We start from the raw sequence: 12917 nt of genomic DNA, 5'->3' as shown, positions 1-12917 counted from the left end.
AAAGGGCAAAGGGCAAAGGGCAAAGGGCAAAGGGCGGGACCAGGGCAGGGGGCGGGGCTAGGTCCGGCGGGCATGCTGCGCGCGGTGCGAGGGGGGCGCGCGTTGTGGGCGCGCCGGGGGGGCTCCGGAAATGGGAGCTGGGGGGCGAACCGGAGCCGACCCCTGCGCACTGCGGCCCCGCGGCGCTCCGACATCTTCCGTGGTGAGAGCGAGGGCTCTGGGGCTTTGGGACACGGGGTGAGGCGTGGGCTCGGGAACCGGGTGCGGGTCCCTGGGGGTCGGGGGTGTTGATGTCGTGGAGATGTGGGGAGGAAAAAGGAGATGGGAGGGGAAGTAAAGGGCACCCGATGGGAGGGGCCCAGGGGGTGTAGGGAGGATTCGCTGGCGTCCTGGGGAGGGTGGCCTAGGGGTGGTGAATGGGAAGGGAGGGGGTCGTCGTGGTGTCCCAGGGATCAGACGGGAGTTGGGGTGTCCCAGGGCATGCAGAGGAGACTGGGAGCCCTGGGGGGCCCAGGAGACGTCGATGGGTTAGGTGAGGTCTTGGGAGGGGGACCCAGGGTGCTCAGAGTGACCTGGAGGGGTCTCAGAGTCACCTGGAGGGTGTTCTAAGCAGGGCTGGGAGGGGCTCCCTGCTGCATCCCCCTCTATTCCCGCAGAGCTGGGGCCGAGGCTGTCCCGACTGGGGCAGACACTGCGGGACCAGCTGCCGGAGTCAGAGGGGGCCTGGAACCCACTGCGCCCCCAGCAGAACAGCCCCCCGCCCCCAGAGCAAGCAGACGTGGTGGTGGCGGGGGGAGGCGTGCTGGGCTGGTCGGTTGCCTACTGGCTGAAGACACTGGAGAACAGGCGGCATGGCATGCGGGTGGTGGTGGTGGAGCGGGACCCCACGGTGAGACCCTGGAGATGGGGGGGACTGGGGGGTGGCACACCACCCCTTGTCACCCCTTTGCCCTCCCCCCATAGTATTCCCAGGCTTCCACCGTGCTGTCGGTGGGGGGCATCCGGCAGCAGTTCTCCCTGCCCGAAAACATCCGCCTGTCCCTGCACTCTGCCACCTTCCTCCGTACTATCAATGTGAGTTTGGGAGATGGCAGTACTGTGTGGGGGTGTCCCACTGAGGAGTCTCATTCTCACCCCCTCCTCACCTTGCTGTTCCCCCCTTCAGGAGCACCTTTGGGTGCCCAATGAGCCCCCCATCGACCTTCAGTTCCAGCCCTCGGGATACCTCTTCTTGGCGTCCGAGCGTGGTGCTGCTACCCTGGAGGCTGGCGTCAAGGTGCAGAGGTGATATGGCCACCCCAGACCCCCCCTTAAAAGGGACACTGGGGACCCTTCTTCTCGGTGACACTGTTTGTCTCCAGGGAGGAGGGAGCCAAGGTGGTCCTGCTGTCCCCTAGTCAGCTGAAGGCCAAGTTCCCATGGATAAACACAGAGGATGTGGCCGTGGCATCCTACGGTAGGGGACGTGCTGTTGGTGGGGACACCGCTGTCCCTATGTGTCGTCGTGTGTGTCATTGTGTGTGTCTCCACAGGGCTGGAGAACGAGGGCTGGTTTGACCCTTGGTCCCTGCTCAATGCCTTCCGGAGGAAAGCCATGTCCCTGGGCGTCTACAGCTGTGTTGGGGAGGTGACATGTGAGTCCTGGGTGCAGTGACACTGCCACCGCGGACACTGGGACAACCTCACCCACCCTACAACTTCCAGCTTTTGTCACGGACACCGCAGACAACACACCAGGCATGCCGCAGGGCGTTGGGCGCGTGAAATATGTTAATGTGAGTGTGCCCCAGTGCCACCATGTTGTGCTGTCACCATGTTGTGGGACCACTTGGGAACCCTTCCCCAACCCAGCATCCTCAATGTCTCAGGTACGTCTTCCCGACAGCCCAGAGCAACAGCCCGTCTCCTGTGCCATCGTGGTGGCCGCTGCTGGCGCTTGGACTGGGAAGCTGCTGGACTCGGCCACAGCCGGGCTGCAGGGCAGCCTTGTGTTGAGCCCCCTCCCCATAGAGCCCCGCAAGAGGTCAGGGCTGGGACCAAGTTTGAGCAGTTTGAGCCCCAATTTGGGCACTTTGAGCTCCAAAGCACATATCTGTACCATGGGGTGGGACACGGCGATGTCCCCACAGGTACGTGTATGTATGGCACTGCCCTGACGGGCCGGGCCTGGAGACCCCATTCCTCATCGACACCTCAGGAGCCTATTTTCGGCGTGAAGGCATTGCTGGCAACTATCTCGGGAGCATGAGCCCACCTGAGGTGTGTTCCCAAGGGTTACAGCATGGGGGGGACCCCCATGATGTCCCCAGTGGTCACCACCTGTCACCACACAGGGCCATGAGCCGGACACAGGGAACCTGGAGGTGGACCACGACTTCTTCCAGGAGGAGGTGTGGCCGCGGCTGGCGCACCGCGTGCCCGCCTTCCAGTCACTGAAGGTACGCTGCCCTCCACCCCCCATCCCCCAAATTTGGGCTCCACGCTGCCATTATGCAACCCTACAATGCCAAGCAGGTGAAGAGTGCGTGGGCCGGCTACTATGACTACAACACCTTTGACCAGAACGGAGTGCTGGGCCCGCACCCCCAGCTGCAGAATGTCTTTGTGCTGGGGGGGTTCAGTGGGCATGGACTGCAGCAGGCCCCTGCCGCTGGGAAGGCGGCTGCTGAGCTGCTGCTGCACGGCTCCTGCACGGCAGTCGATGTCACCAGGCTGGCTCCTGGGCGGCTGTGGGGGAGTGAGCCCCTGCTGGAGGCGGCCATCGTCTGAGCTGGAGCACCCCCAGATGTGGGGTGCTCGGGGTGGGGGGCAGTGCTGCTATGGAAATAAAGGGATGGACGATGGCAGCTGTCTGGGTGTGAATGGGGGGGGGTTGTTTCTAGCTGGATCCCCACCTGTAGTCATTTTGTACGCACAGTGTCCTACAACCTAGGATGCCAGTTGCCCCCTCTGTGTCCCACTAGTGCCCGTTTCCTCGCAGTGCCCCCAGTCCTTTACACCAACATCCGTTGCCCCCCGGTGCCCCCAGTACCACCCAGTACTCCCGTTCCCTCCCAGTGCCCCTATTTCCCCCCGTTGTCCGCAGTCCCATCAATCCCCAGTGCCCCCATTCGTTCCCCCCAGTCCCGTTCACCCGTTCCCCCATTCACATCCTTCTGCTTTGGCGCCCCCTTGTGGCAGCGCCAGCACCCGAAGGGGTGGTGCGGCTGACTGCGCTTGCGCCGAGTCGGCGCGCTGTGCGCCTGCGCGCAGCGCCTGCGCGGAGCGCGGCGGCCGGGGCGGCGCGAGCCGGGTGTGTGCGTGCCGCGGTGAGCGGCCCCGGCCCGGGCGGTGAGTGCGCGCGGGGCGCGGCCCTGTGACAGCGGGCAGGGGGCCCGGGGGGCGGCCGTGAGGTAAATGTGAGACCGCGGGAGGGCACGGCCGTCTCCGAGACCGCGGGAGGACGGTGACTGGGGCGCGGGGCGGCCCTGAGGTACCGAGCTCCGACCCCGGGCCGCCGTGGGGCAGAGCAGCGGGTGTGGGCCGAGCGGAGCCTTCGTTTGGGCCGTCCCCCGGCTCCGTGCCCGCTCCGCTCGCAGGGTCCGTCCCGCAGCGCGGCGCTGTCCGGGGCGCAGCTCTGAGGGGCAGCGCGGGCCGGGTCGGGCCGTCACGGGAGCGGCGCTGCGGGCGCTGGACGGCTCTTAGCGGGTGATCCTCCCCCGAGGGCCGTGAGGAGGCACAGAGGCGGAGGGCATTGCGGGGCCGCCTTTAACAGCGTACTCCTTACAGGCGGAAAAGCCTGGGCGGTTGTGAAGCGTGAGGGGCCGCGTGTCGCGAGGCGGGGTGTCCGCTGCCCCCTGTGCAGGGGGGATTTGAGGTCAAAGAGGAATCGTCGCCGCGTGTTCCTGGGACAGAGCGTGCTCTGCCCCTTGTCGTGGTGATCCTCCTGATTCCTCGTGCACCGCGATGCCGGCAGAGCCGCCCGTGTGTTTCATAACTGTCCTCTCAGCCTACACGGCCCCGCTGAGCTCTCCTGTTTCATACCGAGCTGACAACCTGACGTGTGTGTGCCAGAGCTGGTTTGCTGCTGCGTTTTCCTGTTGGTCCCATTGTTTAGCACCGAGAGCCGTCCGTCGCCGTCCGTGGCTCTTGGCTCCCTGCATGGGACCTTGCTCCCCGCTGCACTTTGGCCGCAGCGTGCCGTGCCAGCTCGTCCCTTCCAACAAGCACAGCGTGCTCAGAGATGAGTCCTGGTGCTCAGAAATCTGGGCTCAGTGGGACGGAACCGCCTCGTCCCAGCACGGCACACGCGGCCACGCTGCAGCCCAGAGCGTGGTTAATTGGAGAGAGAGAGCAAAACAGGTTGTTTCTGGAACAGACCCATGGGGGTTGCGGTGTAAATACCTGCTGTTTGGAAGGAGATGATGGGCATCAATGAAGTATTTTCTGCCTTCCCATCGTGTCCTCCTGCTCGGTTTGTGTGCTGCAAGCAGTGTGTTCTGGTGACCCGCGGGACGAGCCGGGCTGTGTCGTGTCACGTCCGCTGCCCCGCGGCTCTGTGCGCTCGCTCCTGGCCCTGAAGCTGGGGGAGGGGGAACTGCGGAACTACTTCAATTTCGGTCATTCTGTTGCTGATCTCTACAGATGCCATGGGTGGATTGGCTGTTTTCTAACTCAAATGCTTTCTCAGTGAGAAAGCACCACGCAGCATGCTGACAAGAGGGTGAAATGTCCTGGTGGCATGGCTGAGTACTTCCCCCTGCTGGGAATTGCTGGGGTGTGATTTTGGGGGTGTGATTTGGCCGTAATTACCGTGCTCGGACTGATGATGCATTGCTTGTGTCTGCCACGCTCCTGTGTTTTTCTCTCTCCTCAGGCTCCATCCGTTTCCCATCCCTCCATGATGAGAGAGGCTTGGGTTCGGCTTTTCCCCTCTCCCTGTAGTTGATAGTGCTGGAACCAGAGGTGATGCTGGAGGCAAGATGGCAGACAGCGTGAAAACCTTCCTTCATGACCTCGTCAGGGTGAGTCCCTGCGCTTTGGGGGCTGTTCCTGTCTGCTGTGGGGTGGTGGGTCCTCTTTCCCCTGTGCTCAAGGGTGGGTTACAGAATTTGAAGGGAAAAGGGCTCTGGGTATATTTAGATTAAAGACATCTTCAAAAATCGTGTCAGTATGCTAGAAAATGCTGTCAGAAGAAAAAAGTCATTTTTAGCTTCTTAGAAGTGGTGCTGTGCTCCACATCCCAGGAAGGATTCATTTCATCCCAGCCGTGAGATGTGTCCTAAAGGGCAAACTGAACCCGTAACAGATTCCTTTGGGCAGAAGTGACCCTTGTAGCCTGTGTGAGCCTGGCAGTTGTTCTATGGTGACAAGGCTTTGCGTGAACTCGGTGCTCCCTGTCTCACTTGGCCCTCCCAAGTGTTGATGTCAGTTTGAAAACGCTTGTGGCATGACACTAACAAATAGCTTGTTTTTGGAAACTTGTTGTTTAAGGGAGCAAAGGTCTGTGGTGCCCTGGCCACAGCTTAAAGCAGAAGAACCTGTGTCATTTCGTGATGCTTTCGTGCCATCTGTAAGAGGTGGTTAGAGCAGCGTGTAATTAATTTCCACCTCATCAGGTACGAGCAGCAGCTTGCGCTGCAGTTTGTCAGACACGTACTTGGCATCAAAATGTATGCTGTTGGGTCAAGGGGGAGAGGTGCAGCGATGTTTCTTGGGCTGTCTGACCTGTCCATGCATGCAGGCAGCGTGATTTTGAACCGCCAGTGATGTGCTTAGCCAGTGCTGCAGCAGTAAGAGGCTGCACAGCAGCCACCCAGGCCAGCTGCAGTACATCTGTCATTAAAAGAAAGAAATGGCATTGGAAATCATTTCAGGCACTCCCTAGAGGCTTGCATGGATGTGGCTGATGTGAGAGTGTTTCTGAGACAAGGACAGATGGTTTTCTTTGTGGAAGAGTAAGCATCAAGCTCGTACGGTCAGGCCACATGGACTTTGCACATCCTAAGTATTCTGTATAATTACATTCTGTTGGCCTTAGAAATGCTGGCAGGGGAAGAAGTGCATTGTGCCAGACAGAAGAAATGGGCTGTGAGAGATCTCCGTGGCTTTTGCCAGAGTTATAAATAGAGGAGATTCATGAGGCATCACACCTCTTAAAAAAAAGAAGGGGAAAAACAAAAAAGCTTTCCAGTGCTGTTCCTAAAGATGCTGGAACGTGTGGTGATTTAGGTCACCAGGCCATGGGAAATAGTGTTACTGATCCAAATCTTGGTGCTGGCTTTGCCTTCCAGCTGGGAGTAGGGCTGGCCTTCACCCATCTGCGGGAATGGGTGATGCAGGTGTGGTCTGGTCCCTCATGTCTCCCCCCAGATCCCTTCCCTGCTTGCCTGAGGGTTGGCCAGCCTCGGCTGGGAGTGTGGGATGAATAAGGGCAGTGCTGCTGCAAATGCTCCTTTCTGCTACCAAGGAACTTGGGGGAGGTTGTACTCATTCTTTGGAAGAATGAAAACCCAGAAAGTCTTCTGCAAGGTGCAGCTGGCATAAAACACATCTGTTTTAAGATGGGGTTTGATCCGTTTATCTTTCATCTCTCTTGGTTTTTTTTGAGCACTGCTAACATTTCTTTGAGAGAACAGCTTTATTTCTGGGTTGCTTTATCTTCATGTGTCGCAGCACTGCTGTCCTGGGAGTGCTTTTGCTTCCTTCCTTGTGCTATAACCTCTCTCTCCATCCTGTAATGAGCTCTCTGTTAATTGTACTGGGCTGGCATGGCTGATGTGCTGTCCTCGTGTGCGCAGGGAATCAAGGATTCCATCTGGGGCATATGCACCATCTCGAAGCTGGACGCCCGGATCCAGCAGAAAAGGGAAGAGCAGAGGCGGAGGAGAGCAAACAGCACGCTTGCCCAGCGGAGGTTTCACATGGAAGAGAGGAAGCAAGAAAAGTGAGTATGGAGCCTTATGAGTCACAAATCAGGTAATTTACTTGTCTTTTAGTTCATTGAGAGCAAGGAGAGAGAACCAGAGGGAGAGCTCTGTGCAGAGCTTTGAAGAGCCCAGTGAATTGCAAAACCTTTGCAAGTCATAGTGATTTGGCAGTGCTTGTGCTTTTTTCTCTTAAATATGCATTGTATCGCAGCACTCTGGCTAAAAGGGAAGTTGAGGTAAGTGGGGTTTATGAAATAAAGCCATTATTTTTGCCTGCACTTGTGAAGATCTCCATAAAACTGGGTCAGACCTGCACCCTGAGTGACATTACAAGCTGATCTTCTGACATACGTTTGCAAGTAGTCTGCCGCAGAAACACAGTTGATAAACTCAATTGCGCTAGTGTGCAGAGCCAGGAGAAGGAAAGCTGCAACATGAAAGACCTTTTTGCACTCTGTAGTGAAACTGTGGACCTTTTATGATGAGAAAGGAAATCAGACTTTATGTTGTTTGAGAATATGTAGATACTTTGGAAGAATCGTAGGTATGTGCCCCGCAGTGTGGAGCTATACAAGCCAGAAGAACGTCAAGTTCTGAGTTTGCATTTCCCTGAATGCTGGCCCTCCTGCTGTGTTTAAAGATGGTTGCTGTTGGTGGTTCTCCTGGGATCGGGAAGAAGCAGCAATCTGCTTAGAGCACGCATCTCAGATCCAAGTTACACATTCGGGGCAGATGAAGGATATATTTTCCACAGCCTTGCAGTGTTCTGCAGCCATCTATAACAGTTGCATCCAGCAAGGCTGGGAATGCCTGAATTACATCCCTGTGGGAGCAAACCAGCATCTATTCTTGTGCCTGACTCCCAAACCACACAGAAACGTTTCTCAGCTCTCCTAATTACCGTTGGGCTGGCATTTAATGCAGCGATGTTTGGTTGGGAATATGCCTTTCAAGACATTTGCACATTATTTGCCTAGTTTGGTGGTAGTGTGACCTTGTCTAAAGATGATGGCTGAGACTTGCTGCACGTCTGTGCTGGGATTTCTTGCAGAATTCCTGTGTTAAGATAAAATCAGCGGTGCTACTGGCATTGAGTTGGTTGTCTTAGAAACTTATTAAAGTGTCTGTCACATCAGTGTCCAATATGAGACTGAAATAGTTGCCATTTGTCCACACTCAAGAGCTAAGCATCTCTCATACGCATCTGTCCTATTGCTTTCCAGTGAGCCCCGGATAGTGAGCCGGATATTTCAGTGTTGTGCCTGGAATGGAGGTGTGTTCTGGGTAAGTAGATATTTGGGGTGTTTTCTATGTTAAAATGCTGTGAAAACCAATGACCTGCTGCAGTGCTTGTGAGCTTTCAGCAGGGCCTGGCTGCCCTGCAGTTGGAAAGCTGTAGGAACAGAGAGGAATCCTTATGTTTCCTAGTCCCAGTATTGTATTTAAAAGGACGTGCTACAGGACTGAAGTGATGGACTCACATGAGAACCCTTCATGTTAAAACCCGCTGATTTTCCAGGTCTGTGAGGCTGTTCTTTGCCTGAATATTCGAATCCCGCTCTGTTGCAGTCTGGGATATTGTTTTACCAAATTGAATATTGATATCTCAAGACATTGCCTCAGCTCTGACCTTACCATGACTGTGAATGGGTTTCATTAGACTGCTTTTCAATGGAGCAGATGCTTTGCAATCTACTAAATGGCCAGCTATATTTTTCCATTAGACTGTGGCAGAGTATGAGGAGTCAGAGTGGAAATGTTAAAAGAAAGTGCTTAGTCACAGATGTTGGCTGTATTTAAACAGAGATCCTTGGTTCTGTATTGATGGATTGATGCCCTTATAATGGTATGCTTGGAGCAGGTGGAGGGTCTGCCTTCAGATCAGTACTTACAGCCTTCGCTGTCTCGATGTGTGCACATTACTGTTTCATTTCAGACTGCGTTATTTAGATGCCAGATAGGAAGCTGTCTGCTAGCCACATGGTGTGGCTTTGGGGCTGTGGTGGCATCAGAAGGGGCCGTGGTACCTTCAGAGGGGTTTATGCTGGAGGTTTATCGGATGTGTTGGGGTTTCACCACGCCAGGTGGCAGAGTGGAGCACAAGAAGTGAATGTGCAAAGCCTCACCATGAGCTCTTGTTGTTTCTCTTTCCCTGTAGCTTAGTCTCTTCTTGTTTTACCGAGTATTTATACCTGTACTTCAGTCAGTCACAGCACAGATCATCGGTAAGTGCTTTCCTGTCTGTATTTTAAGGGGCACTGAGTACTAAGGCAAGGCTGTGATTAATTGTTTAGTAGGAAGTCAGACAGATGGGTAATCCTGCTAACGGACTGGATGGGTTGACAACAGTCTTTGAACTCTTCTTGTGTTAGGGATCTAGCCCATGTGGTTTGCTACTGAATAGCCACAGTTGTCAATAGATACAGAATATTTTTGCAAATAAATGAAAAGCAAGTGGGTGGAAACGTGCCTTTAAAGAAGAGCATTTTACTCAAGCACTACAATCAGAATTTCACTGTGACAGAGATGGTTGGTACCAGGAAAGCTTTAACATGGACCTGTGGGGTTTGTGATGTGAAATGAGGAGGTTCCTGATGTGCTGCTTTCTGCCCATCTTTCAAAGGTGACCCTTCCTTACACGGCGATGTCTGGTCTTGGCTGGAGTTTATTCTCACCTCCATTTTCAGTGCCCTCTGGGTCCTTCCCCTGTTTGTGCTCAGTAAGGTCGTCAATGCCATCTGGTTTCAGGTAGGTGACAGGAACGTGGACTCTCATGCAACCAATGGGGAATTTCTGCGTTAAAGTTCTGTTGGTCAGGAGGAGATCTGCAGGACACCCTGCGGCCCCTCGTGGGGATCGTATGGGGGTGGCATTTGGGGTCCAGATAAAACACAGCGTGTCAAGCCCAGACGTGGCACAAGCTGGGTGTTCAAACCATCTTAGCACTCTTGCATAGGTGTAAGGCAGGTTTCCAGTATTAGAGAATCTGAAATCCCATCCTGAAAAGGAGTTAGGGGTGTTCTCAGTGGGTGAATGCAGCTCAGCAGTGTGGTCTGGTAGGTGAACTGTTTGTCGTTCCCCTTTTTTCTTGTGCAGGACATTGCAGATCTAGCATTTGAAGTTTCTGGCAGAAAGCCACACCCCTTTCCCAGCGTCAGTAAAATCATTGCTGACATGTTGTTCAACCTCTTGCTGCAGGCGCTGTTCCTCATCCAGGTGAGATCACAGTAATGACCAGACACAGTGCCCTAGGGTGGTGACAGTCACCCCGTTTGCTCCAAGTCCTGAACAGCCCTCACTCACCTGCTCTTTTCTTCCACAGGGGATGATCGTGAGTCTTTTCCCCATCGATGTCATCGGCCAGCTGATCAGCCTCCTGCACATGTCACTGCTCTATTCTCTCTACTGTTTTGAGTACCGCTGGTTTAACAAAGGTGAGTGCTGCCTCCTGCAGCCTCTGGGTTGCCTGCAAGACGTGGTTCAAATGTTTCCTGATAGATTACAGGCCTCTACCCGAGTGGCGTCTGCATGGGCTGATATCAGAACATATGTGCAGCCCACAGGGACTGTGTATGTGGCAGAGAAGTGAGCGAGCCACTTGGCAGCTCTACACCAGCTGACAGGAGTTGCTGTTGCTGGTTATTGCTCTTCTTCATCTTGGTGCTACTGCATGGGTTTGTTTTCTCTTTGCTCATTTGGTCTTTGGGACAGCAATCCAAAGAATTCCCATCTTCTTCGACGTAGGCTGGAAATAAATGCTTCTTGTTCTGTTTATTGTTTTCCTTTATTTTTACAAGGATTGAAGCATAGTGAAGGTCTTTCCCCAGTGTGCCAACTCGGTGGGTTTCTTTGGGGTTTTGTTCTCACCAGGAATCGAAATGCACCAACGGCTATCCAACATTGAGAGAAACTGGCCCTATTACTTCGGATTTGGCTTACCACTGGCTTTCCTCACCGCAATGCAATCCTCCTACATCATCAGGTGTGTACTCAGGAGGGCAGGTTGCTGTTTGGGAGGAACAGGCCACACTAATGCCCCTCTCTCAAGCAGAGCCTGTATACTTCTACCCTTCTTTACATCAGAGAAATGTACCCTCATCCACAGCACCGTGGATGTCATCACAGAGAACTTGCAGCAAACCCAGCAAACCCTTTTCTTTTTCCTTCCAGTGGCTGCCTCTTTTCCATCCTGTTCCCTCTTTTCATCATCAGCGCCAACGAAGCAAAGACACCTGGCAAAACATAGTAAGTAGTGGCCTGGGGAAGCTCCGTGCTGGTGTTAGATCTGGGACAAACGTGCTAAACAGAAACAGCACAGGGAGAACAGGCTTCCAGCACTCGGTTGGTGAGATGGGAATAGCAGGGCTGGGCTTTCCGTACCTGTTAAATTCCCCTTATCCATAAAGGCATGACAAATGCTGTGAGGACTGAAGGGGGTTTTTTGGACACAGGGTGCCACTTTGGTGTGGCTTCAGAGAGAGCCCAAACAATGTGCAGGCAGCAAGCTCACAGCCTCTGTTCCCTTCCAGCCACTTCCAGCTCCGTCTCTTCTCCCTGGTGGTTTTCCTCAGCAACAGACTCTTCCACAAGACCGTTTACCTTCAGTCCACCCTGAGCAGCGCCTCTGCGGACAGGCTGCTCTCTCCCCAGCCGTCTCCTGCCAAACACAAGCCTGCTCCGGGGCACTGAACCACAGCCCAAGGGGGACAGGATGCAGGCCAGGCCTCAGCTGCTAGAAATATCCTGGGGAAATGCAGGACCCAGTGTGTGAGGCACTCGCGTGTTTTCCCACCACCAAAAGCCCCCCTGGGTGTTTCTGTGTCCCCCCCCTGTGAGCATGCAGATGGAGAATTTGGGAGAAGTCTGGATTTTTAACACCTTTGTGAAATTCAAAAAGCCAGGTTCCCTGTGCTTGTTTTATAGCATGTCCCAGCCCTTCCCTCGGACTGTTTTGTACTTCCTTCCTGTGCCATCTCCCTCCCCTCAGACGAGTGCTTTGTGACCCCTGTTTTGCCCTAGCTTTGTGGGTAACCTGTGCTGTGTCTCCCCTATACCATTGTCCTTTGTATGTTGTAACTCAGGTCAGGGTTTTTGTAGTCCTGCTGTGCTGAGCAGCTCCCAGGGCTGTCAGCCCAGTGGGGGCAGCTTGGCCTCCCCATCCCACAGTGACCAGCTTTGGTCCCCGATTGCGGACAGCCCCATGACAAGTGCCACCTCCTAGGGCACAGTACAGGAGGGCACCGTCCTGCAGGGAGGGAGCCAGCTCCACGCCCTGGCCACCAAACACTCGGGGTTTTTACACCTCTGAAATTGCAAAGGGAAATTGACCTTGTTTGAGCAGGAACTGAAATGGAAACTTGGGAAACACGCTAAATCTGGGGTTGGGTATAAGGTTTTTGGGGGGGTTTGTGTATTTTTCATTTTTGTCGTGGCCATTAGCTACTTGTGAGCAGCACCTGCCTGGGGGTTTTCCATGGACACAAGGCCATGTGTCACCGCGGTGGCTCTGCACACTGTTCTGCTGTACTCAGAGCAGGGCTGCTGGTTTTCTGTTATAGCGGTGGCGGCGCTGCTTTGTCCACGTGTGTCGCTGTGGCTCTGTGCGCGGTCCGTCCCGCAGCGCGTTCCTGGGGCAGCCGTGGTGCTGCCGCTCCACTGCCCCGTGGTTTTTCACAACGGGGGTTAGGCTTTGGAGAAACTTTTCTCGAGTATTTTCACACTGAAATGTTAAATGAAAAAAAAAAAAACCAACAAATCGAGTTTGCAGCCATCCTGCGTGCAGCCGTTTATTTGAAGCGACCGTTCTCGGGTTCTTTTTGGGTGAATTCGGGGGAAATCGGCCTGTCCCAGCTCCACCTCGGGGCGCGGACCTGGCGCGCCCACGTGGCGCCACCCACGTGGCGTGCACCGCCCGCTTCCGGGCACGTGACCGGCTGTGTCCCGCCCCCGGGGCCCCGAGCCCAGACGGACACGTCACTGCTCGCTCTCAAACAGCCCTGCCCGCTGCGC

General features: G+C 54.9%; 2 protein-coding genes across 4 annotated transcripts; both read left to right on the top strand.

Annotated features, from left to right (window-relative positions):
* Positions 41 to 2843, top strand: FOXRED1 (FAD dependent oxidoreductase domain containing 1). Of its 2 annotated transcripts, XM_021376119.1 has the most exons (11): positions 41 to 202; positions 657 to 889; positions 964 to 1074; positions 1166 to 1284; positions 1362 to 1456; positions 1533 to 1634; positions 1705 to 1775; positions 1869 to 2023; positions 2130 to 2259; positions 2334 to 2438; positions 2515 to 2843. In XM_021376119.1, exons 1-11 carry the CDS (start codon positions 73 to 75, stop codon positions 2767 to 2769), a joined length of 1506 nt encoding a protein of 501 aa, XP_021231794.1. In that variant the 5' UTR covers positions 41 to 72; the 3' UTR covers positions 2770 to 2843. The 2 variants fall into 2 exon arrangements, with proteins under 2 accessions (XP_021231794.1, XP_021231795.1); XM_021376120.1 differs by lacking the exon at positions 657 to 889.
* EI24 (EI24, autophagy associated transmembrane protein) lies at positions 3248 to 12678 on the top strand. 2 transcript variants are annotated; one of them, XM_021376138.1, is made up of 11 exons: positions 3248 to 3330; positions 4856 to 5003; positions 6780 to 6925; positions 8132 to 8192; positions 9067 to 9133; positions 9532 to 9656; positions 10005 to 10124; positions 10231 to 10342; positions 10779 to 10890; positions 11079 to 11153; positions 11438 to 12678. In XM_021376138.1, exons 2-11 carry the CDS (start codon positions 4962 to 4964, stop codon positions 11595 to 11597), a joined length of 1020 nt encoding a protein of 339 aa, XP_021231813.1. In that variant the 5' UTR covers positions 3248 to 3330; positions 4856 to 4961; the 3' UTR covers positions 11598 to 12678. The 2 variants fall into 2 exon arrangements, with proteins under 2 accessions (XP_021231813.1, XP_021231814.1); XM_021376139.1 differs by having other exon boundaries at positions 3298 to 3392.

The sequence above is a fragment of the Numida meleagris genome, chromosome 23, assembly GCF_002078875.1.
Source record: "Numida meleagris isolate 19003 breed g44 Domestic line chromosome 23, NumMel1.0, whole genome shotgun sequence".
Classification (NCBI taxonomy): domain Eukaryota; kingdom Metazoa; phylum Chordata; class Aves; order Galliformes; family Numididae; genus Numida; species Numida meleagris.
The sequence above is the reverse complement of the archived record's forward strand: the minus strand, read 5'-3'. Positions and strand labels throughout refer to the sequence as shown.

Coding starts and splice junctions, on each gene's coding strand:
- FOXRED1 (XM_021376119.1), top strand. CDS start 73: ATGCTGCGCGCGGTGCGAGGGGGGCGCGCGTTGTGGGCGCGCCGGGGG. Junction 890..963: donor TGGTGGAGCGGGACCCCACG/GTGAGACCCTGG, acceptor CTCCCCCCATAG/TATTCCCAGGCTTCCACCGT. Junction 2,439..2,514: donor CCGCCTTCCAGTCACTGAAG/GTACGCTGCCCT, acceptor AATGCCAAGCAG/GTGAAGAGTGCGTGGGCCGG.
- EI24 (XM_021376138.1), top strand. CDS start 4,962: ATGGCAGACAGCGTGAAAACCTTCCTTCATGACCTCGTCAGG. Junction 9,134..9,531: donor AGTCACAGCACAGATCATCG/GTAAGTGCTTTC, acceptor CATCTTTCAAAG/GTGACCCTTCCTTACACGGC. Junction 9,657..10,004: donor TCAATGCCATCTGGTTTCAG/GTAGGTGACAGG, acceptor TTTCTTGTGCAG/GACATTGCAGATCTAGCATT.